The sequence below is a fragment of the Empidonax traillii genome, unplaced genomic scaffold (genome assembly GCF_003031625.1).
Source record: "Empidonax traillii isolate 1590-97213 ecotype Southwest subspecies unplaced genomic scaffold, ASM303162v1 scaffold158:size1480230, whole genome shotgun sequence".
NCBI lineage: Eukaryota > Metazoa > Chordata > Aves > Passeriformes > Tyrannidae > Empidonax > Empidonax traillii.
In genome coordinates, this window is record NW_020955351.1 from 933429 (window position 1) to 956664 (window position 23236).

Here is a 23236-nt window from a genome sequence, read left to right on the forward strand (position 1 = left end):
TAAAATTCATTTTACACCAGGAGCAAGGCAGGAGGACACAATGTGAATTGCTGCAGCTTGGGCAACATGTAGCAAGCATTAACCCAGCACTGACACCCTCACTCTGCACTAGCAGGGTCTCCTTGCAGCATTTGAAGGTTTTGTTTCATCACTGGGGCTTGGGGGTTTGCACAGAGGTTTAACACCACAGTGGTGGGATTCAGTGATGTCCAGCCCCACATGCCCCACTCCACAGCTCAAGGCCACATCCCCTCTTACAAGACATGAGCATAAACACAATGAGCCTGATAGTTTGGTGCTCCTGAAAATGAGCCCCCTATTGCTGACGGATTCCCAGGAGGCTGGCATTAAACTGACAGGTATAAAATCTCACAGGAGCACGTGAGGAATCCAAAGTTCCTGCTCAGTAGTAACTGAGGAGAGACAGGGAGCAAGGAAGTCACCTCCTGCCCTTTCACCACTTGCTCTGAAGGTGAATTTAACTGGAGACATGGTTTTTTGGTGATGTTTAGAACCATAGAGCAATTTCAAAGCCAAAAAGCAGATCATCGGAGAAATGATCCAGAGTGATGCTGTTGTACTTTATTTTTGTTGTTGTTTTTACAAAAAGAAAAAACAAACAAACAAACAAAAAAAAAAACATTCAAAGTTTATTTCTGCTCCTGGGCAGCTGGAGACCCAGGAGGGTCCCAGCACCAGCCCAGCCTCAGAGCAAACTACATCAACCCAGAGGGTTTTCAGTGAAGGAAAGCACATTCTGCACAAAGAATAGGGACATTGTCTGCCCTCGGCCACAGGCAGCCCTCCAGGGAGGGGCCTGGCTCAGTCACAGCCTGCAGCAGCTGGGGCCCAAGAACCCGCACCGTGTGCCAGGCTGGGGCTGATCGGGGACAGTCCTCCCACACCCGGCTCCTCCTCCCGCTGTGGATACCGCAATAGGATGAAGAGCTGCTGCCGTGCTCTCTCCTGAGCTGCAGGAGGGCTGGGACCCGGTGTCACCAACCCCACCAACATGACCCACTCTGACCTCACTCAGCCTCCCTGCACCAGCCTTGCACCAAGCCTGTGGGATGCCCACCAGTCCCTCAGACACCCTCAAGCTTGCCAGGCAGCCACAGAATCAAGCAAAGCCCCCAAACCCAAGCCACCATCAAACCACACTTATCTCCAGCAGCAACTGGGTCAAAACACTCTCTGATCTCTCCTACTGCAAATGCCAAGGCTTGGATTCATCCTCTGGGACAGGACACACAGTGTTACCATGCCAGGCTTGTGCCCATCACCAGACTACCAAAGTTTTCTGCCCCCAAATCATCATTTACAGCCCTTCCAGATGTTTTGCTGGCTCTCAGCAAGGACAGAAGGCAGAGCAGAGACAGTAGGATGAGGACTGAGGGGAGGGCAGAAACCAGAGCCAAAGCAGCACTGGAATGCTCCAAACCCAAAAGCTGCAGCTCCCTCCCCAGGGCTCTGGACCCTGTAGGAAAGCAGGGACAGATGTCAGACATCCCTGATTCCCACCTGAGCTGACATAGGCCCCAGCACCACTGAAATCACCTCGCTGACAACAAGCACAGCCATGCCACCAGCTTGGGAAATGACCCTGTGCATCAGCAGCTGCAGCGTCCTCCATGACTCCCCCAAGAGCACATGCCATTTCCACACAGCCAGCCCTGCATGCTCCTGCCCCTTCTCCAGCCCCAAATGCCTGGCATGGCTGTCCCACGAGGGCATCCCAGTTCCCCCGAGCAGTACAACACAAGCACCAGCTCCCATTTCCAGATTTTTGGTGGCAAGAGTATCAGGGCTGCCTGGTCACAAGTCCTACACAAATATACCAAGCCAGTGAACTTCTGGGTGAGAGGCCATATATGATCATCCAAAGTTCCCCCACACTGACCAACTTCTGCCCGTGATGGTTTTCAGTTGGGTTGTTTTTGGCTTTTCACATCTTTCCCCAGTCTCTCCTTTGAAAAATCCTGTAGTTGCTATGGAAATAGTCTCATCAATATGGGTGGAGCGTAGCAGCACCAGCCAAAACTCCCTGTGGATCCCAGATGACACCAGTGCCTAGGAAATGGCAGCACTGGAGATTACCCCACGTTGCAAGGGAATACACTGAGCTTCAAGCAGTGCTTGGCACTGATGGATGAGTGAGACCCATCTGGGACTCAAGGGCAGGGACCTGCAATTCACCCAGGGATAAACAGGTAAAAATAATAATTGAGACATTCTCAGGCTGACTAAAGGATGAGAGGCTTGTAAAAAGCAAAAAGCTGCAATTTGCCTCAGTAACACTCTCACCTCGAGCAGGAGGTGGCCACAGACAAGGGTACCTGAAGCAGAGCTGAGTTTGGTCACTGGCCCTGCCACAGGCTTGATGCACCTCTCCAGGGAGGCTTCTGCTGCCTGCTTTGTACTCCCAGATCTGACATGAAGCTAATAAGCAAGCAGGGTGTGAACAGTAACCATCAAGTGCTGTGAAGAGGGCTGGACAGCAAAGGAGGGATCTTTCCCACGTGGCAAAGAGAGCAGCATGTTGTGCGATTGCTATGCGTTCCAATGGACCCGCTTCACCCCCTGAGTCACCCCCTCCCAGCTGAGAGCTGTGGCTGCAGAACATTCAGATTTTACACTGCGAGCCAATTTCTTCCTGAAAACACTGGCAGGGTCTTTGCAGACGATGGATTATCCTTTACCACTAGAGCTTGGAGCAAGGTCCTCAGGCACTGGAGACCAGCTGAGCAGGAAATACATCTTCTCTGGGGGAGTGGACAGCAGGCCAGCAGCACTCAGTGCACAGGGAGCTGCTTCTGGCGGATGTGCTGCAGCTGCCATCAACCCTGGATTTAGGACAAGTGCTAGGGACCTCCATCTCCATCACCCCACCCAGTTGGGAGACAGGGAGGATGTGATGCCCCTGCCAGCAGTGTGGACACCTCCTGCCTCTGGCCATGCTGAGTAGCTGTATTCAACCCACTGGCATCTGTCATCTTGTCACCAGCTGCAGCTCATGACAAGTGACAACAGGAGGCTCTGCAAGATGCAGGATGCAAACACAGGTACCAGGCACTACCAAGGCTGTCCCCAGCCATTCCCAACTGGAGATCACAAATAGCATTTCAACCCTGATGCAATCTAGTGCCACAGCAATGAGTTTCCAAGTCACATCTCCAGACCCTCATCAGCAATCACTGTGAACCACCACAGGCCAAACTCCTCTCACAGCATCACTACATGCTTGGCAATGAGCAGGTTACATGCATTTTCCCAAGCTTTTTTTTCCTGGAGCGGGGGTTTTCCTACACTCAAAGCTGATGCCAACATGCAGATCTCACCAAGCTTTACCATCCTCCCCCACCAACCCCACACAAAGCCCCTCGGGCTGTCACACAGCACATCCCACCCTCTGCTCCCAGTCCTGCCTGCAGTGGGAGAAGCACACAGGCAGCACCAGCACAGCACCATGAGACAATGGCACGTCCACTGGGCTGACACATTACTGGTGCCAGGGTGAATCTGAGCACTGCACAGAGCACTGATAGACCCTGACAGTCCTTACAGGTGCATGACCCTATTCAAAGGGTTAAATAACAATGTGCATCATTCAGACTGCAAGGTGCACATCTACTTTGGGAGCATCTTTGCCAAGATCCCAAATGCTTTCCCAAAAGGATGCACTCAAGAGAGAAGGATGTGCTTAAGCTGTTACTGAGCCATCCAGAGATGCTGCAAATAATAGAAGCCTGCACTCCAGCAACTGCTCTTCCTAGTCCAGATTTAACAAGTTCAAGGCATAAAGCAAAAAGTAGCTGAAATGGCTCCCACCACCACCATTCTGTCCCATGCCCATGGAACAGAGTCTCTCTTTCTCCCTGCTGGCAGAAATCTCATAGCACCAGCCCAAAATCATTTTGCTCTACCGTTTTGAGATATTATTGAAAGGAGTTGCATGCAGAGCTGCCTGCAAAGCAAAGGGACTCTACAAAAGCAATGGAGAGACCTGAGTCAGCCCCACCTGGACCAGGAATAGCAGACCTAAGCTCAAGCCAGGGGAGCAGCCAGGCACCCATGAGTCTGTGGCACCGTCACCTCCATCTCAACACTATGCCAGCACATATCACCATCCCTCATGCAACATCTCCAAAGGCCTGGGTGACAGACTGTGCAGTCCAAATTCCCACAGTCCCTTTATTCCCTGAGACCCAGAAGCAATCTCAGCAATTGAGCAGAACCCACAGAAAACTAAAACACAGACCAAGTAAACAACTTATCTCTCATCACACAGCAAAATTTTCAGGATGTCTTAAGATGCAGTTCCTCCAACATCCACCTTTTCACTGTCTTTACCCCAGCGTGGAGGTCCCCATCAAAACCTCAGCAACGCAGATGCCTTGGTGAGGCCTGGTCAGCCCTGAGGATGCTGCTACGAAGAAGATTCTGCTCCTAGGGAACAGCGCAGCATTTTGGGGCTGGCTCCTGGGGTGGGCACCCAGGTGGCTGCCTGGGTGCACCCTAGCTGCACCCCAGAGCACCCTGAGATGCCCAGCAGAGAGCCACCAGCTGTGCCCATCGCCTGCATAGCAGCACAGCGCCTCAGATAAAAACTCCCCACAGCCAACACAGTGAATAAGATTACAACAAATATAAACTAATGATACAGCTGTCAAGACAGATTAGACTGCACAGTGTAAAAAATTGCAGGGCTGTTTAGTCACAACAATATAAGATTAATTTATCAATACAGCTTATGTGGCACTGGAGAGATAGCAAATTGAATAAGTGAATCTTTTCTACACCTTGCTCAAGGAGGGAGTCTCAGACCCAATGGGTGTACAGGTCTGGATAATGGTGAGGATCCGCAGGCTGGGATCAACCCACAGCGCTGGTCTGACACAGCCCAGGGGCAGCTGCATGTTCATCCAGGCTTAGGGGATGGGCACACGGCTCTGCACCCATATGCTCCTAAAGGTGCCTCCCCTCCGCAGTACCAGACTGGAGAGGGATGATTCTAAATCAAGACATCCCAAAGCTGCTGCTGCTGCTGCTGCTGCAGGCAGGAACTTCCCAGAGCCCTTTCCACAAGCTCCTCTAGGTCCAGTGTCACAGGACTCGAACCATTCGTGTTGCCTCACCTTTTCCTCTGTCCCAGTTACAGCGTGTACGTGTGTCAGCGCACACAGCAGTCGGAGGCAGCATCCTCCGTGCTAACGCATGCAAAAATATGCACAGCCACATCCACCCTTTGGGGGCTAAGCCCAGGCAAGCTTGCAGCTCTAAGAACATCTCTCAGGAGTTCCCCCAACAAAATCAAGAATCCAACACACAGGTCCTCAGAAGGTGCGTCCCTATCCTCCCTGCAGCTTCTGCCCAAAGACTACAGCATCCCTGGCGGGCCCACACCTCTTCAGTTCTCTCGTATGTTGCCATCTGTGGGTTAAAAAATGTGCAAGTAAATAAATAGGTGCAGCGATAATGAGCCAAGGTTTCGATCTGTGAAGGTGAGAGCACAGCAGCATCTGCCAATACGAAGGAAGCACCCGTTTCTATAAATATTGAAATCCGGTAATTATCATCATTAGAACTAGTTGTGATTTAGCCGTAGCTCAATCCCAACAAGTAAGAATGGCATTTATTTGCCACAATTAGAACAGCTAAAAATACCTCCCAAACTTTGCCTGGTTCGTCCCCATCCCACCCCCCTTCAGCAGGCTCAGCCCAGGGCAGGGAGAAACACAAAAGGAGGGAATCACTTGAAGGACCACACGGGGTTGAAGAAACCCTGTGCTCTCCCAGGGAGATCAGGACACCAACATAAAGCCACCCCATCTTCTAGGGGCCCTTCATAGCTCTGCTCCATGGCTTTCTCCCTAACTCTGATTCAACCCAGGTAATTCCTGACCCACCATCCTAGCTCACAAAGGTAGCTGCTCCCTATGCAAAGCAACTCCCCCTCTAGCAAACCACCTTTCCCATACAGAAAGTTTCTTTGCATTTGCATCAAAAGGCATAGATTTGTTTTAAAGGGCAAATGGAAAAGCCTGGCTCAACCAAACCATTCTACTTGTGGGTGGGGGGCAATAGCCCTGGTAGCACCCCGTTGATCCAGAACAGCCATCCCTTACAGACACGTTTCCTCACCTTGTGGGAGCACTGCAGTTATGCCAAGAGCCTCCACACATTCAGCATCGGTTCCAGGCTCCAAATGAGTGCTGAAGGACTCCTAGAGATCAGCGTGCTGGGCAGACACCTTCATGGATGAACTTGCTGGTAAACCTCACCCTTCCCTACTTCTACAGGCAACTCCCCATACAAAATCCTGTGAGTGGCACCAAGCTACCATGTCCTACCCCTGCAAAGTGACCAGGGGGCCACAACCTTTCCAGAGGCTTTTAAACATAAAGGGACTTGGACACCCTCCCTTGGGGACACATCTGCACTCCGGCTGTCACCAGCAGTTTCCCAGCCTTTTCCCTGATGATAAATAAATGCCTGTGAGGTGTAGGTAAATATTGCAGGAGGCAGCACCTCAAGGCAGCTACAACCACCTCTTGGCTTCCCATCCAAGCCCACAACCCAGGAAAAATCCCCATCTGCTGACCGAAGTCAGCCAGGGCCATCTCATGCTTGCTCCAAGACTCAAGATTTTCCCTGAGGAAACGTGCCCAGCGCCCCCAGTCAGGGATGTTCTTTCTGACAGTCACGGTGAATTTGATAATATCTGGAAAGAGCCGTGAAATGGGCAGCTTAGCGAGTCTCCGCTGCGCGGGGGCGAAGGCACTGAGGTGCTCGATGCCAGGTCCCAACAAAAGCCCGAATATTCATCCCGGCCCCACCGGCCACCACCTGCTCCTCCTCGAAATGCCTCCAGCCCTGGGACTTTCTCAGCCCTCAGCCTCCCCCTCCGAGGGTAATCCGACCCCTCTGATATTTCTCCTCCCTCCTCCTTTGTTTGCTTCTGAACTCTCTCCGGTTTTTCAATATTCCCATAATAGGGTGCCTCAAACTGAGGCCACATTCCTGATTTTTTTTATTATTATTTTTATTTTGGTGGGTTTTTGTTGTTTTGCTTTTTTGGTTGTTTTTTTTTTCCCAGTAAGAATAGCCAGGTCATAGCTCCGCTCCCACAGCTCCCCCTCTCCCCAAACACAGCCCATCACTATTAGTTTAGGGCTCTAAGCCAGTTCTCAGTCCATTTGGCAGTGTTGTATCCAAGGCAAACTGAACTAATTTTGAGAGTAAGATTTGGTGAGACACTATATCAAATGCTTTGCTAAATCCAAATATATTAGGATTTCCACGTTCTGCTCAGCCACTAATTTTGCGATTCCATCAAAAAGAAAAAGCAATCAGGTTTGTCTGGCAAGATTTATTCTTTCTAAATCCCTGCTGTTATTGCTCATGCTTTCCTTATCCTCTAGTGCTTCACTTTCTTAATACTGCAGGACTGGAAGCATTTGCTGGAAATTTATTTTTGCTATTTATATGGATTTTGAAAATCTGCCTCTGCTCTCCTCCGCTGCCCCCTGCCTTCCCACTGCTGTTAGCATCCCTGTGCTCCCACCGTACACATCTTCTCCTGCAGCCTCCTCCCAAAGCCAGATCACAGCAGCATCATAAGCCCAGTGTTAATACACAACTCAGACACAAGATACAGAAGAGATACTGACTAAAAAAATAAAAAACAAAAACAGGATGTTTGGCAGCAGGAGAAAGGTTTAAAGGAAACACCCAGCTGGGTCAAGCTCAGGTCCATCGCAGAGCATCAACAGCAGTTAATATTAATGCCTGAATCAGCCATCCCAGAGCATCACCGCGTTTTTCTTGCAAATCTTCTGGCAACCACACTCTGGGTGATCAGGCAGATCTGAGCTGAGCTGCAAGTGACACAGGTCGGTGCCTTTCCAGAGGACACACATGGCCCACGCTGGGTTAGTGCCAACACTACTATAAACCAAACCCTGAACCACTCGAGCTTGGGGCTTGCAGAGAAAGGTCAGGAAAGGCTGCACTCCCCTGCCCTGGGCTGGTACCCCAGTTTCCCACTCATACATTGAAGATTAGGGCACTCAAAAAGCCACGTCAGAAGGTACTCAGATCACCTGAAGCATCTTCCTCCCTCGGGGAGCCAAGTAGAACTCTCTAAACCCTGCATGCCTGCAGCAGCTTTTCAGACAGCACCATCCCAAAGCACTCCCACTGTGGCTCCGACTGTGCATCCACTGCTGTGTGCCTCACTGACCTCTGTGGGAGCAGGGCAGAGCCACTCATGCATTTCAGGATAACAACCATTCCTGCTCATTAGGAGGAAGAAGGCAGCTGTGCTGGAGTGTCACCAGTTTCTGCCCACTGAGACTTAGAAAGGCTCAGTAATTTGTACACCAAATAACACCCTGCCTGGGTGCCAGGTGAGTGCACACCCTCAGGACACCCCATCCAGCCACAGCAAAGCAGCAGCACTGCCAGCCTGCATCAAGAACAAGCCACCAGCTCCAGCCACAGCCTTTCCTATAAAGACAGCGACACCTCCCCTTGCACACCCTGGCACAGCCCAGCATGCCCAGGTCGTGGCACTGAGCTGATGCCCCCATGCTTGGCTTCCTACACCTCCATCAGGTCAGGTCTCTGCCAGACCCCTTGCCTCAGCTCCTCCATGCTGTCCCAGCATCATCATAAGGGGAAAAAAACCATAGCAGGTCATCTCAGTAACTCAGGGCTTTGACACAGGACAAAAGCATCCAGCAGAAGCCCAGGTGATAGTTGTCCATTACACAAGGGACCTCTGCTGCCTGCAGCTCCTTCACTGCTAACTAAAGAGAGCTTACACAGGGGCTTGGTGAAGCTAAGCTACAGCATGACCCGAGCACTCAAGGGATAAAGGGAGATTTTCTCTTTACTCTGGCTATTTTTACATCTCAGAAATGTGTCCTGGGGGAGCAGCCCTCTCCAGGAGCCCTCCTGGGGGTTGGGATACCAACACCCTCCAGTTTACAGCCAGCTGGCTGCAGCCCAGTTGAAGATGACAGCCCAGCCCTGCTTCCAGCACAAGGATGACCTTCCCCACAGGCAGCCGGGCAGAATGTCCTCCACCAGCTCCCACTGGGGAGTGAGTCCTGGGGGAGCTGTCGGGAGGGATTAACCCATCTTGGGATGGCTCCCCTCCTTTACCCCATCACTGCACCCACCCTCCATTCCCCCAGCCTCATCAGAGCTCAGAATTTACAGCACAGGCAGAGCAAGGGGGTCAGCAGAGGAAAACTAATGGGGATGGAGGATTTACAAGGAAGGGATGGATTCAAGGAAGGCAGAGCAAAGCAGAGGGTGATTTACAGGGTCAGCAGCAATTTACACAGCAGGTAGCAAAGAGGCCAGGATTTACAGGGGCAGGGCAGAAGTGCATTTTATGGGTCTTTATTAGGAAGTGAGCATCTCCTTCTCCTGACCGCTGTGACCTGGGGAGGGATAGAGGAGCTGATGGATCTGCATGGAGCCTCCCCCTTGCTCTGGAGGTCACAGACAGGCCATCATGGGGAACCATCCCTGCCCCAGCATAGCTGCATGCTGCAGCTGGTTTCTGCTTGGCCACGGCACCCTCAGGGTCATTCCAGTGTGCTCCTGTCCCACTGCTGCCCTGAGGCAGTGTTCCAAGGCCAGGCTTGGTGGTCACTGCCTCCAGGGAAGCTACAAACAACAAACCCTCAGACATCTCCTGGAGCTGGAGGCCCTTCCTGCCTCCTGGCAAGCCCTGCAGTCCCTCCCTGCCAGGGTCTGATCCAGCCCATCTGCTGGCAGAGAGGCAGCGCTTCTCCCGCTGCCAAGACTCTTTGCTGCCGTAGGGATGGGGCTGCCAGGCTGGTGATGGGCAGGCAGGGGTCACAGCCTGCTGTCCCTCCATCCCACAGCGGGGGAGGTGAGCCAGCCCCAGGGCCACCACCACAGACACACACAAGTCACATCACCCACTCTCCAGTCCCATTTTCCAGACACTCCTGGCAGCCAGCAGGAGCCAGGAACTGAGGTCACCCCCACACATACAACCCTGAACACACTGGTCTGGGCAAGGCAGGTCCTTTCCCTCTCCCACTCCTGAACTGCAACAGGGCTGAGGGGGACACACTCCTCAAGCACATGGTGCAAACACAACGGGTGGCAGCAGGTTTGGGTCTCCAGCTGTCACAAACCTCCCTGTCCAGGCTCACACTAGCAGCATCCCTGAGCTGGCAGGTGCCAGGCTGGGCACAGAGACACCTGCCTGCTCACATTGCCAGGGGTCAGCCTGAACAGCTGCATGTGAAGGAAAAAGAGTAAAGAAATACATAGGGAAAGTTGTCCCAGCACAGAAGCTCCAACACATTGTGACATCCTCCCTTTGGAACACACTGTGACTGGCCTCTGCCACCCCAGGAAGACACTTAATGTTTGGGAGCAAGCCAGGACACCCTGCTGCCCCCAGCTCTTCCCTGCCACTGCCTCCCCTCGGTGGTACAAGCTGAAGGCTGCCCATCCAGAAGTGAGGTTTGCAGCACATCATGGCCTGGGGACCAAAACTTCAGCCATGCCAGCACAAGGGTGCCCCAAGGTGAAATATCAACCCACACCTTGCATGCTCCTACATTTCCTCCCCAAAAAGGTACCAGGTCTGGTGTGCAAAACAAAAGCTGGAGAGGTTGGTCCTAGAAGAGCCAAAAAAAGAGGAAATTCACTCAGACATTTTATCTCAGTCTCCTTCTTCAGGAACTCCCCTATTTTGTAACAGATATAGGAGGCCACATGCTAAACAAGTGCAATTCCTGCAGGGGAAATCCAATTTCTTGCAGTACTGAGTTGCTCAGCACAGAGGTGCAATAGGACAGGTGCCACTAGCAGAGAGAGGGAAGGAAGGGAACATCTCCAAGCGCTGACCACAAACATCCATGAAAGCATTGAGCACTGTCCAGCAGTGGCATGCCATAAACAAAATGAAAATAAAGTCACGAGCATCCTACACAAAATAAGAGAACAAGTTTCTCTCTTTCAGCCTGGAGAGATACAGCTTGGCAGCACAGACAGGTTACAAGTCACGCTGAACAATAACCCAAGGTGTAGGAGCCCAGATAACATCCAATTGCTCACTGGTGAGGACTCAGCCCCAGCGCAGCCCAGCTGATCCCACAGCTCCTCAGCAGAGGCACGTGGGCAGCACCAGGGCAGCATCCCAAGCAGCCTGGTTCTCTCATCCATGTAAAACTTCCAGAGAGGCACAACAGCAGCACCCAACTCACATCTTCACCAGAACCACAAACAGCAGCAACACCATTGCCCCCCTCCCACTCCCCCAAAGTTTGACTAAAGCTCAGGAGTATCTTTGCTTTTATAAATCTCTGCCTTTTAATGATGGCTTCAAGGCTCAGAGAAAAAAAGGCCCATTAAACTCACTGAATAAGTTAATGGGGCAGAGAGAATCCATTTCAAAGCCACCCCAGGCTATTTTCCTCTGGAGCTAAAGCCTGAATAAGCAAAAAGGAAAAATTAAAACTGTACAGTGCTTTGCCAATAAATAACCCCCAGTGTAATCCGCTACCAGGCAGGCCTCCATTTGCAGAGATAATAGGATGCAGATCAGCTGCAAACCACCTCCCCTTGCAGGGACCACCACCTTTTGATTGCAATTAGCTGTGCTGAGGCAGGAACCTCCATCTCCTGCCCGTCCCCTTCCACCTGCCTGGGCAGGAGGGAGCGGCGCATCCTGCAGGGAATTGCCAAAATCCGGCACTTGGCTCTGCAATTCCCCTACATCAACGCTCAAAGCACACACCCCTGCTTCTCTGCCTCGTTTTTACCCAGCCCTTCTGCCCCTTCATCCCTGTCTTCTCCCCCTCCTTCATCAGCAGAGCTATGGGTCCATCCCTCTCCCATCAACCAGAGCCCACACACAGCTGCTCCTCCCCAAACACTTAAAAAACAAGTGCATGTCCCAGAGAGGGGAAAAAAAATAAAAATCCCTGCTTGTAAATGTTGATCCCACTAGACGCAGTTTGTTTACTATTTAATATTTAAAGATGCTAATTAAGTCTCTGAATAAATAAATCTATGTTACCCATGCCTTTTGGAAGGCAGGGATCCTTCCCTCGGGGCCAGGGCAGCCCACAGCAGGCTGGGTGCTGGGCAGTCTGCCTGGGGCTGGGGACAAGCCCTAGGGCAAAGCCTGGGAATCCCACCACCATCCTTCCTGGAAGGGAGGGCTTATCTGCAACACAAAGCAACACCAGGCATGGCTCAGGCTGGGAGCACCAAGCACTTCAGCCATCAAGTCTTGAAGGAGAGCACAGGAGGGCAGGGCAAGGCGCAGAGGAAGAAGATCTCCAGCCAGGGTTGCCAAAAGAGGTGGGATCTCAGCTACAACCACGGAGCCAAGGGGTTGTGCTCCCAAGGGCCAGAAGATCAACCCACAAAATACTGTAGGGACACAACAACAGGCACCAACATGCATCACACAGCCCACCACCATGCAGGCAGGCAGCCAGGGCTGCTCCAGCAACCAGCTACAGACACCCACATCCCTCCCATCTGCCTGGAGCCAGGGCAAGCAAGCAACCCACACAGTTTCCTACCTGAGAGCACCCCCGTTCCAGCTCCTCTTCTCAAAACCACCATTGCAGCATCTCGTAAGGAGCAGCAACTGCTGCCTCCCTCACACACAAACCCCAACGTCCCTCAATGCCCACAGCTCAGCTCTCCCACCTGATACCTCTTCAGCTTCATTAGGCTCTGCCTCTCCCAAATCCGCTCCAGCTGTATCATGCACCTTACCATTAACCCCTGGTGTGCCAGCCCTGCAGAGCTCCCTGTTGTAGAGGCCCCCTCCCTGCCCAAGCAGCACCCCTGCACCTCACGGGTGCCCTGCATGCAGTCCTCGGGCTCAGGCTTTGCTCTGATGCTCCCAAGGACACTCCTCAATGTCTGCTCCAAGCTGAAATGAGGAGCACAGTACTTCCCATCGGAGCTGCTCTAACCCTGATCTGGCTCTGTGCTACTCTGCCCTCTCCCCTGCAGAGCCTGGGACAGCCTGTGAGATGGTTGGCAGCAGGGATGTGTCCAGAGCCCCTGTGAGACTCAAATTAGGAAGCAGTCCCCAGTAACATTCAGTTTCTCTGAACCGACACAGAGAGTGCCCCAGGAGGAAGGGATGCTCTTGGCAGACTGGGAACTGGGAGCATGTAACACCCTTGACCCTGTGTCCCACTGAACTTTGCTTGCTCCACAGGCTGCTCAGCAGCAGCCACGAAGTGATTTGGTGGCTTTCACCTTACTTTTTCTGGGATGTATTTTGGCTGGGAAAGCACAGACAAGGCAGGAGACAGACAAAGCCAAGACCCACATCACTGCCCCAGAAATACCAGTCACATCCTGGTGGCAAGAGTTTTGGAGGACAAGAGAATTTTTTCCAGCCACACATATCACAGAGCTGCCCAGAGGCAATCCCATCTGTACTGGGACGGACACGAGGGATGCCCAAGCTGGCCTTGTCTGCCTGGGTTAGAAGCTGATAGGAGGAGGGCAGGCAGCCCAAGGGAGCATTTGCACAGCTGGATCGCAGACTGGAGAGCCAAGACTCCTTGTTCCCAGCCCAGGTCACTGCACAGCATTTCCATGGGGAGCATGGGATGGGGGATGAGGCCAGAGCTGCTCCAGAGGCAAAAGGACAGTCAGCAGCTGCAGGCACCCGAGCTCTCCCCCATGTGGCTTCATGTTCCGGCAGGGTCAGGAGTGAGAGCCTGGCATCTCTGTGGCTCAGCTGAGCTCTCATGTTCCTAATTTATCCTGGCAAAGCCATGAGCATGCAGGGTCCTCAGCAGCACTCAGATTATCAGCATCTGTTTGAACATTTCTTAGTGGGAACCTCCTGGTGAGAGCTAGTTAAGGGACAGCCTTGCACAACCCGGGGAAATGGGGGCTTCACCATGCTCACATCTGCTCCTACCCACTTCTCAGTCCCCCAGGGACAGCGCAGGGCAGCCAGCAGAAGCACCAGTGCCCTGTCCCCTCCCCAGCATGGAGCTGTAAGAGAGCTGCAGGGAAGAGCCTGTGTGGGGAATAGCACTTGAGCTCAGCATCTCCCTGAATCACTCCCTGGAATCCCAAGACAGCTTAGTTGTCACTGCAACAAGCACCATAGTCAAGATCAAGCACCCTGAGTCACACATCTGTGCTGTCACACCACCACACTCCCTTGGTAGTCCTTCTTGACCTCTCTGCTCCACCACTGGGACTTCTGTTTCTTATTAAAAAGGCAACTTTTCTTCTGTTTAGGGAGAGAAAAGCCACAAGAAGGGGAAGGTGGGGGTGATGTCACATGCTGGAAGGGGTTACTATCAGGTTCCATTATCTACTATACCAAAGCACTCGGTGGCAGCTGGAGGAAAGCTGGATGTAGACATGGCTCTGGCTTCTCCTTCAGCTCCTCAACTGCTATAGCACATGGAAGCAAGTTAAAAATACAGCCCATGTTTTCCTGCTGCTACTTTTCCAGGCATGCAGGGGCAAGGTCTTACATAGAGGCGAACATGGTAGGACCCCCAGTCCCATGGGATCTGGAATTGTGAGGGAGGGATGCACAAGGACACAACGGAGCAAGGTCAGTGGAGCAGTCCTGCTGGTTGGGCACAGACTCCAAGAGGAGCCTTGCAAGGGGAGTTCAGAGAGAGTTAGGCTCCCTTTATTCAACTGAAGTCCAGTCCCAGAGCAGTATCACGGCTCTAAACCCACGCCCATAACCCACATCCCAACACACGTCCAACCAAATGTCACCCCTGCCATGACACCGGGGCCCATTTGCTGTTGCGTTGTGGGACCACTGGGTGTCCTAGCCCTTCCAGCACTTGGCAATAGCCAGCAGCGAAATAACCAGTCCAAGCTTTGGCCCAGCTGCCAGGGAGGATGAGAGACCTCCAGGAGCTGCGCTTGGAGAATCCTACAGGGTCAAGACCAGCTTCCTGCCCCCACTCGCCCTTGCTCTGTCTCAGACCAGGCTCTTCTGAGGCTTCCTCCCTTGGGGAAGGACATGTGGCCTCTTTAGCCCTCCAATCTTCATCCACCCTGTGCAGAGGGTTAATCAGAGGAGCAAATACATTGCACCTACTTTGGGAGCCTCCAGAGACAGCTCTCAGCCTGTGCCCTCTTGCCTCTATCTCCAGGATTTCTCCATGGACCTCTCTCATGGCTACTAAATACAATAGGGCCAATAGGACAGCCTTGTTTATCCCTCTCCATGCTTGGCCTCTCCCTAAACCCTGGCTGGTGCTGGGCTGAAGGGTTTCCATCCCCACTCTGCTTCCTGCAGGCCAGCTGCACCACTGCTTTGTGCCTCAGTTTCCCCATCATTAAAATTATGAGAGCTCTTAGAGGCTTCCTTGTAGAGCCTGCAGAGCCAGGAGCTGGTCACAGATGGCAGTTCACCACCCCAATCAGACACCTCTTGCCCAGAAACACCTTCTGAGCGACCTGCTTTGGTTTGGTCAACACCTTCCAAAAAGCTACAAATCACCTCAATTCACAGACAGGCTGGGGATGCATCACTTGCAGCACTGGTGCAAGAGCTGTGGGTACCTGGGGGTGCACTGACCTCATCCTCCCGCAGCAGCACAGAGAAGCAAACCCTGACCCAGCAACCCACTCAGATCCCCAAGGACCATCCGATACTGACAGGGATTAGGATGCCAAGTTAGGGAGCAGCCCAAGAGGGGTTCAGCAATATGGGCGCCCAGAGTAAAGGCCCTTCAGTGCGACAGCACGCAAGCGGTGACCCGACTGCCGAGCCCTCGCAGCACTCCGCGCCGCCCCGGTGCGGCTCCATCCCGGCCGCGCCCGCGCATCCCGCGCATCCCGCATCCCGCAGCCGGGCTGTCTGGCGCTGCCGCTTGCCCTCTAGCGGCACAGCCACCTTTAGACGGGAATAGCGGAGCGGCGGAGCCGGGATGCGCCGCGCAAAGGGAGACGCGGCTGAGCTGAGCTCCAGAGTGGAGCAGGGCGGAGGCTCGGCCGGGCGTTACGGCACATCCACGGGGATACTCCTTTGCCAGCATCGAACAGCCTCGACCTCGACCATCTCCTTGCTGGGGGATAACGGGAACAGCCTGGTGCAGCCGAAGTCCTGGTACTGTGTGCATGGTCCTCGTGGACCTGGAGCGTGGGGTAAGGTGAGCAGGCTGCCAGATCCTCATCTCCATATGAGGGGCACAAAGTGCTGCAAAATCCAACCACTGCACGAACTGCAGCCTCTGAGCAAGAAACTCACCCCACAGCACCTCCTTGATGACAGTTTTGCTGCTCATCCCTTGGTGCAGAGGGAAGAGTAAGAGAATTTGGGGGAGACCAGAGCCCACAGGCTGCTGTCAAACATCCCTGTTTAGAAGGCACCTACACATCCTGTCGAAACCCCCACTGCAGAAAACACGAAACTACTGCTATTGCACATTGCCCAGTAAACAACACAGTGAGTTACAAGCACTATTGTCATTTACCTTTGGAAGCCTGGCAGGCTTAGGGGTTGGTTCACCCCCACTTGACTGCAGTCTTCCCTAAGTGGGATGCACCAAATCCAGCCATAAACTCATGGACAACACCAAGCAGGGGCACTCCATTGAGCAGGACAGGCTGGTGTGCCAGGGTAGCACTGGGAAGCCTTGCACGATCTACCTGCAGGGCTCCCCAGGGGTGACCCCATGGGGCATCTCATGGATGGTTTGGGGGGTGTACTGAAAGAGCCCAGCATTGCTGGGTGCATGGATGGTCACAAGCCTTTGGGAGACATCAAGCAGCCTCATGCCAAAGCACATGAAGGTGTCACATTCACAGGGGTGAACTGATGGGGTGGAGCATGCCCAGAGAGCTTTTTCTAACAGAGCTCTACAGAAGCCACTAACCAGAGGCAACACATCTCCAAACCTCTAAGGGCAGCATGCAGGTCCCTCCTCAGTCTCCTTCCTCCTACTAAACACCTGTCCTAGTCCTGAAGCATCTCCATCTCACCTCTTTAATCCCAAAAAGACAAGCCAAGAAGCAGAGCTGACTTAGACCTCCCCAAACACTGCAGGACATGAGGGTCGGGGAGATGCCACACGCACCCTGAAACCATCTGGGTCACCAGCTGCTCCTGTCCCAGCAGCAGTTCAGGGCCCATGTTTGGTTCAGAAAAAGTCTGTGAAGTCCTGGCAGGCACCAAAATTGTCTCCTTCCTGGAGAAACACCTGACATCACCTGTGCCAGGAAAGTGCCTCTTTCCAGGACTGGCCAGCAGAGAAAAAGACTGTGAGAGCAGGGCAAGGAGCCAACAGCCAGCTCACAGGAAAGGGGGAGGATATAGAGGTGCTTCTGACTTAAGTCACCTCCAGAGCATCAAAACCATGTATGTCAGACCACCTCTTTGTCCCAAACATCTCTGCATCCTCTTCTGGCCCCACAGTCTCATGCTGCACCCACTTCCCCCATCCTAACATCCTTCAGGACAGCTGCTCTGCATGAACAAGAGCCCAGGAAATCCAAGCTGGATGGAATTAGAGACCTTTTGAATGGCCTCTGCAGCAGCCAAAGCCTCTGGGATCAGGAGATGGGAGGCTTTGGGAATGCAGAGCCCTTCATCTCTGGAGAGAAGTAGTACACAAGGCACACAGGACACACTCTGGCTGATTCACACAGAGGGGAAAAGTTTGTGCCCACCATCTGAAGCAGAGCAGTCACTAACTTGAGCATCACAGGAGGCCTTTTCTCGGCTGTTTGGGTCACCAAAGCAAGTCCTGCTCCTTCTGGTCCTTCCAGGAAGATGCCTGCCCTTTCTCTCTCCCCTCCTCCCCAGATGCAGGCACACAGGAGCATAAGGGGTGCCTCAGCTCTCCCTCACCGGCACTGAAGGAGTGCTGCTGCTCTGAGCACCCCCTCGCTCTCCCCCTCTCCACATGCTCCCGGCTCCCGCGCAGCGAGTGGGGGCTGCGCTGCCGCTCCCCCCCACAGCACCCAGCTCTGACGTGGCTCTCCCACCCCCGGCCAGGCCCACGGCACGGAGCGGATGCTGCCGTGGGCTGGTGGGACAGCCCAATAGGAGAGAATGAGGGTGCTCCTCTTGTCCATGGAAGGGGACAAGATGCTTCGTCTTGGCCCTGCGAGACCCCAAAATCCCACACCCCAACAGTGCTCCACAATAAGCCACCTCCTCTTGGGTTGCTCTGAATTCATCTCACCTTGTTGAAAGCAGCTACGAACCGCATAGATAAACCCTGAAAATCCATCCTTGGAAGTTATTTGACCACAAGAATCCCCATCCTCCCCTGGTGAGGCTGGGCGAGGAGCAAGGTTTTACATACCAGGGACATCTCCCCACCTTGAGGGAGCCCAGGGGTGACAAACGCAGGCCACCATCGCCTGCCTAGCAGCATCTCTGCAGTGCCATAGCAACAGCTGAGAAGTAGGGAGGCCCAGATGGCAAACTCCTCCGTCTGTCCTTCCCCACGCACGGTGCCGGCGCACGCAGGAGCTGCCCACGCTGCCAGAAGGGTAACTCCCCGGCCCAGCCCACCCCGGGCACGCGGCACCCACCGTCACCCCGACAGCCGGACCCGGCTTCCCCGTGTGCCAGCCAGCCCCTCAGAGTGCCACGGTGGGGGACCCAGAGTGACAAACACCCCAGCTGCTCAGTGCAACAGGGGCACAAGCGACTCCGTGCTGCAGGATCCCCCAGGATCAAAGTTCTCCATGTGTGGCCAGTCTTTTTAGGGAGGTCTCGCAATGAACGGAGCCCCACATTGCAGGGGTGAGGATGGGTTGGGGGGAGCTTGAGCATCTCTGTAAGTTGCACCTGGGTGGGGACACAGAAAGGCCACCCAGCTGCACCAGGAAAAGCAATAGCATGGTCATACCCCATCCCCATGGTGTTCTCTCCCAAAATCAGGAGGACGAAATACAGAGCATGACTCCAAATTGGAGCCATCTCAGCCAGGCCCAAGTTGGCCTCACAGCTGGACAGGGCCACTGGCAGCTCTCACTGGGGTCTGTGAGAAGAGTCGCGTCTCTAGGGATGCAATCCAAAATTGGGTAAACTGCTGGGCATGCTGGGAAAGGGCAGAGGGAAATCAGCCAACCCAACCTCCTATTCCATCTCAGGGCAGCAACCTCCTGCCCTTTCCCTGCTTCACCATTAACTTGGCACTGCTTGGATTTCCACGGAAGTTGAGTGTCACCATCCCCTCCAGCCCATCCAGGGCAGGAGCCACCCAGGCCTGACTGCTCCACTTTTACCAAAAGGAGGATGAGTGGGAAACCAGAAGCACCAGCAATTGAAGCAAAGGCCATTCCTTTGAGGGGTGCAATGGGAGGTTCGATGGTGGGGTACCACACTGTGGGCACCCACTGGGCTGGCCTGCCCTGCCAGCCTCTGTGGGTAGCACTACAGGTTGGGTGTCTCCTGTCTGTCCTCTGTCATCCTTGCCTCCAGGTTCTCATCAGCTGCTGAGAAGTGATAAAACCCAAAGCTCCTGATGGCTTAGCCCTCGATGCTGGGTTGGGGTGGGCTGGCATGGAGGGGTCTTACCCTGGCTCAAGTGGGTAAGATAGACAAGCCCTCCAAGATGGCTCACGTTTGCTTTTTCCAGCCCTCTGAATGGGCTCTGGCAGTCTTTCATCAGCAATACCCAAGTCCCGAATTCAAAGCTGAGCTGTCTTTTGGACATGAATAAGGCTCTGCTTGGTCCTGGAGTTGTTTCACCACCCCACACTCCATCTGCTTTTTCACCAGCAACAAGATGGAGCAGCAACCACTACCTTCCCCATGGGGAGGACCCATCTGGGGCATCGTATCCCCCAGCCACAGGGACAGGGCTGAGCCCCCCCTACTCACCCCCCGCCCCAGTGGGAGGAGGTGTTTTTGCCCACTGGCTGCCCACAAACAAGGCAAGCTGCCTAAGGAGGCCAAGCCCCTGGTAAGCATGGCAGGCAGGAGGAAACACTGCTCAGTGCCCAGCTGAATCAGACTCACAAGCCGGGAGTGATTCAGCGATGACCAGGCTGGGCTTAGAGGCACCCCTCACCCCAGCACCCATGATGTCAGGGCTGTCAAGGAGAGGCCTGACATCAGCCTGGAAGGGTGCAGGACCTGATGCCTCCCAGACAAGAGGATGAACGTGGTTCAACCCTGGATCCCAGCAGCGACTCCTTTGCTGGGAAGCATCCCTGCCATACAAACCATCCCTCTGTTCCCATAAGCATCCCCTACAAACTACTGCTGCCTTCCCAGTAAGCATGGGCCCTTGGGGAAAGTTTTCACTCATGATCAATCTCAGCCCCCCATGGCATTCTGGGGTTCACCCCAGTCCTGTGCCTCAGCCCCAACAAAGCCTGAGGAGGAAGGTGTGGGGCCAGAAGCCATGCAGGAGAGTGAATGTGCTTTGCTCAGTGTGGAGCAGAGATGCATACAAATTCCAGCAAAACTGGCACCTTCTTCTCCTTCCTCAACTTAAGAGAAGCATCTCTCCACAAAATTACCCAATACTTGTTTTTGGAGTTGTCCATTTTGGGCAGTTTTTTTGCTCCTCTCCTTTTTATGGACTGCTTATCAGCATTTTTCAATTTCAAATCAGTAAAGACATTTTCTGGGCACAAAGGACTCATGTAATACTACCTCTCCCAGCAGTTCAGATGTGTCTGTGCATCTGACAAAGCACACTCACACTGGTGGCTTCCAAACCCTTCCCAGCCTTTCCTGCTGCTTCCCAGCCCCCAAAGAGTTAAAACTAAACCACAACAAACAGCGAGCACAGGGAAAAAACACGAGTTTCTCCGACTTCCCCAGCATCACCCCCATCCCTCCAGCATCGCAGAGAAAACACTCCACCACAACGACGCAGGATAAATATGGGGCAATTGGAAGGGGAACATTGCATTAGTTTTCCCCACTTACTTTCCCCATTCCTGCTGGGCTTGCAGGGGGTTGCTGGCAAGGGGAAGGCAGGGCTGGGTGTTCAGGGTCAGTGGTACCTGCTGAAAACCTGCCTGGGCATTGCATGAACCTGTAAGCAAGCGGGAAAAGCAGCTCCCGTCATCTTTACCCAGCAAAGGTGACGAGCAGAGCTGCGAAAGAGGCACTGCAATTACTCCGTGGCTCTGCTGCAATTGCACCGTGACAAAATAAAACAGCCTCAGGAAGAGACCCAAAGCCCTCTCCCTCCATGCAACCATGCCATCGAGGTGGGGAAAATAAATAAATAAATAACCCTCCATTACTCATTTCAAACCTTGCTGCATTTAACTGCCAGAATAAAGGATTCCACCTCTTCTCTCCTCAACTCCCACTGGCAACTTGCTCTGGGGGCTACATTTCCCTAAATGCTCACATTTCAATTAGCATTAGAATAATGAAATGGCTCAGAGTTCATCTCACCCAAAAATGTACTGGAAAATAAAGAGCAGAGATTGGAAGTGATGAGGAATTTTTCTTTTTTTTCACACATACACAGCATGATGGATTCAGGAGAAGGAAATATATTCCTTTCTCGACTCCACACTGATGAGATTAACATGGGCTTTGCTAACTGCCTCTCCAAACAAGGATAATGCAACTTCAAGTTGATTTTCCAGATAAACAAGCATGCAAACAAACGCAAAGTGCTCAACTAAAAATATCTCCCTGCTCCGATGCTTCACCACACCACCACCACCACCCCGAGCCGAAAACGCACAAATCCTATCGCAGCACCACGACAAGTTGCAAAATTATAACAATGAGAGTTAAATAAGCTACTTAAGGGACATCTCACTGTCCTATTTTTTTTTCCCTCCCATTAAAAAGGCGAAACCGCAGATCCCCAGACACAATCAGGGAAGGGAGCATTTTCTGATGTGGGGATGTGAAAAATAATGACATTCTAACCAGATCCAAAGTCTCGAGAAGGGAAAAGCAGCTCAGAACTTGCTTTTCTTGCCCAATTTGGGTAAATATGTGGCGATGTGTGGCTGTAGCGTCCCCCCTCCCCTTGCAGAAGCAAACAGTTAAAGGAAGCAGCAGCTTTAGCATCTTTGCCTGCTGCTCTCTCTCCTGCTAAGGAATCAGATCTCATTTACTTTATTCCTCTTAAGCCTTGGCCAAACTGTTGCTGGGCTTTTTATGTTTTTTTTGGAGAGGATGGAATAAGGGAATAGCTGGATCTGCATCCTCTGCCCGGGGAGCCGGACTGAGCCCAGACAGCGCAGCGATGCCGGGGGCACCTGAGCCCCGCACGGGCGACCCAGTCCGCACCCTACCGCGGGAGGGGGAGCCCGGGGGACCCCCACTTACATGGAAGTGATGTTCCTTGAGATGTCCGTGATATTGATGCTCGTGTTGCCATTGCTGCTGCCTGAATCCTGCCCTTCCAAGAGAGGGAAGAGGTTCCCATCATCCGGCTTCTTGCAATTGATGTCTGTCTTGCTGCAAAGACAATTAGCAGGGCAAGCCAGCACCGAAAGCAGATAGTCTCCCCAAATGCTCCAGAGCAAAAATACCCTCCAGAAAGTGCACTTGGTAGGGCAAAGAGAGACATCCATCTCCGATTGCTGCTTCTAAAAAAGAGGAGGAGGAGGAAAGGGGGGATGGAGGGAGGGGAAGGGGGGGTAAAGGGAAAGGAAACAAAGACAGAGGGAGGGAAAAAAAAAAAAAAAAAACACAACAACAACAAAACCTCAAGCGATCAGATGCAAAAATCCTCCAGCAGATGAAATCATGCTGGCAGCTGGCTGGGAGAGGCTGTAATTCCCGCTAGGGCAGCGGCCGCGGCCGCGGGCGGGGATGGATGCATGCCGGCCCGGCCGCCCGCCGCTCCCGCAGCCGCTCCGGAGGATCGCAACGGGAGGCTGGGGAGGGAGGGATGGGAGGGGAGGGAGGGAGAGAAGCAGCCGGGGAAATAAATAAATAACAAAAACGGTGCGAAAGTCACCAAGTCCCACCTACTGGGCAGAATTAAAATTGACACACCTGCAAAAAAAACAGACAGAGGGAGAGGAGGGGGCGATCTCCCCTTCCCATCGCTTCCCTCCCCCGGCCTGGCCAGCCCTGCTGCGGCGGGCACAAAAAGCAGAGGAGGAGGAGGAGGAGGAAGAGGAGGAGGAAGGCTTGCAAAGAGAACCGGGCTCCGCAATAAAAAGGATTCCCCACCCCCTTCTCTCCCTTCTAAAATCAATGTAGGAGGAAGGGGGGAGAGAGGGGAAAAACCCACCCCAGCCCTGCTGGAGCCCAGCT

General features: G+C 53.3%; 1 protein-coding gene across 4 annotated transcripts in view; it reads right to left on the reverse strand.

The window, feature by feature from the left end:
- Positions 1–22856, reverse strand: part of NTRK3 (neurotrophic receptor tyrosine kinase 3) — a 215013-nt gene extending 192157 nt beyond the window's left edge. For 3 of the 4 annotated variants that reach the window (XR_003571361.1, XM_027884977.1, XM_027884978.1), the window contains exon 1: positions 22298–22545. Coding sequence is in view for 3 of the 4 variants with exons in the window: in XM_027884977.1 (XP_027740778.1) it covers positions 22298–22545 (248 nt within the window). In the remaining variant the exon portion in view is untranslated. Of the gene's footprint in view, positions 1–22297 lie in introns of all 4 variants that reach the window. The other variant, XM_027884976.1, reaches the window with a different exon arrangement.
- Positions 22857–23236: the final 380 nt, after the last annotated feature.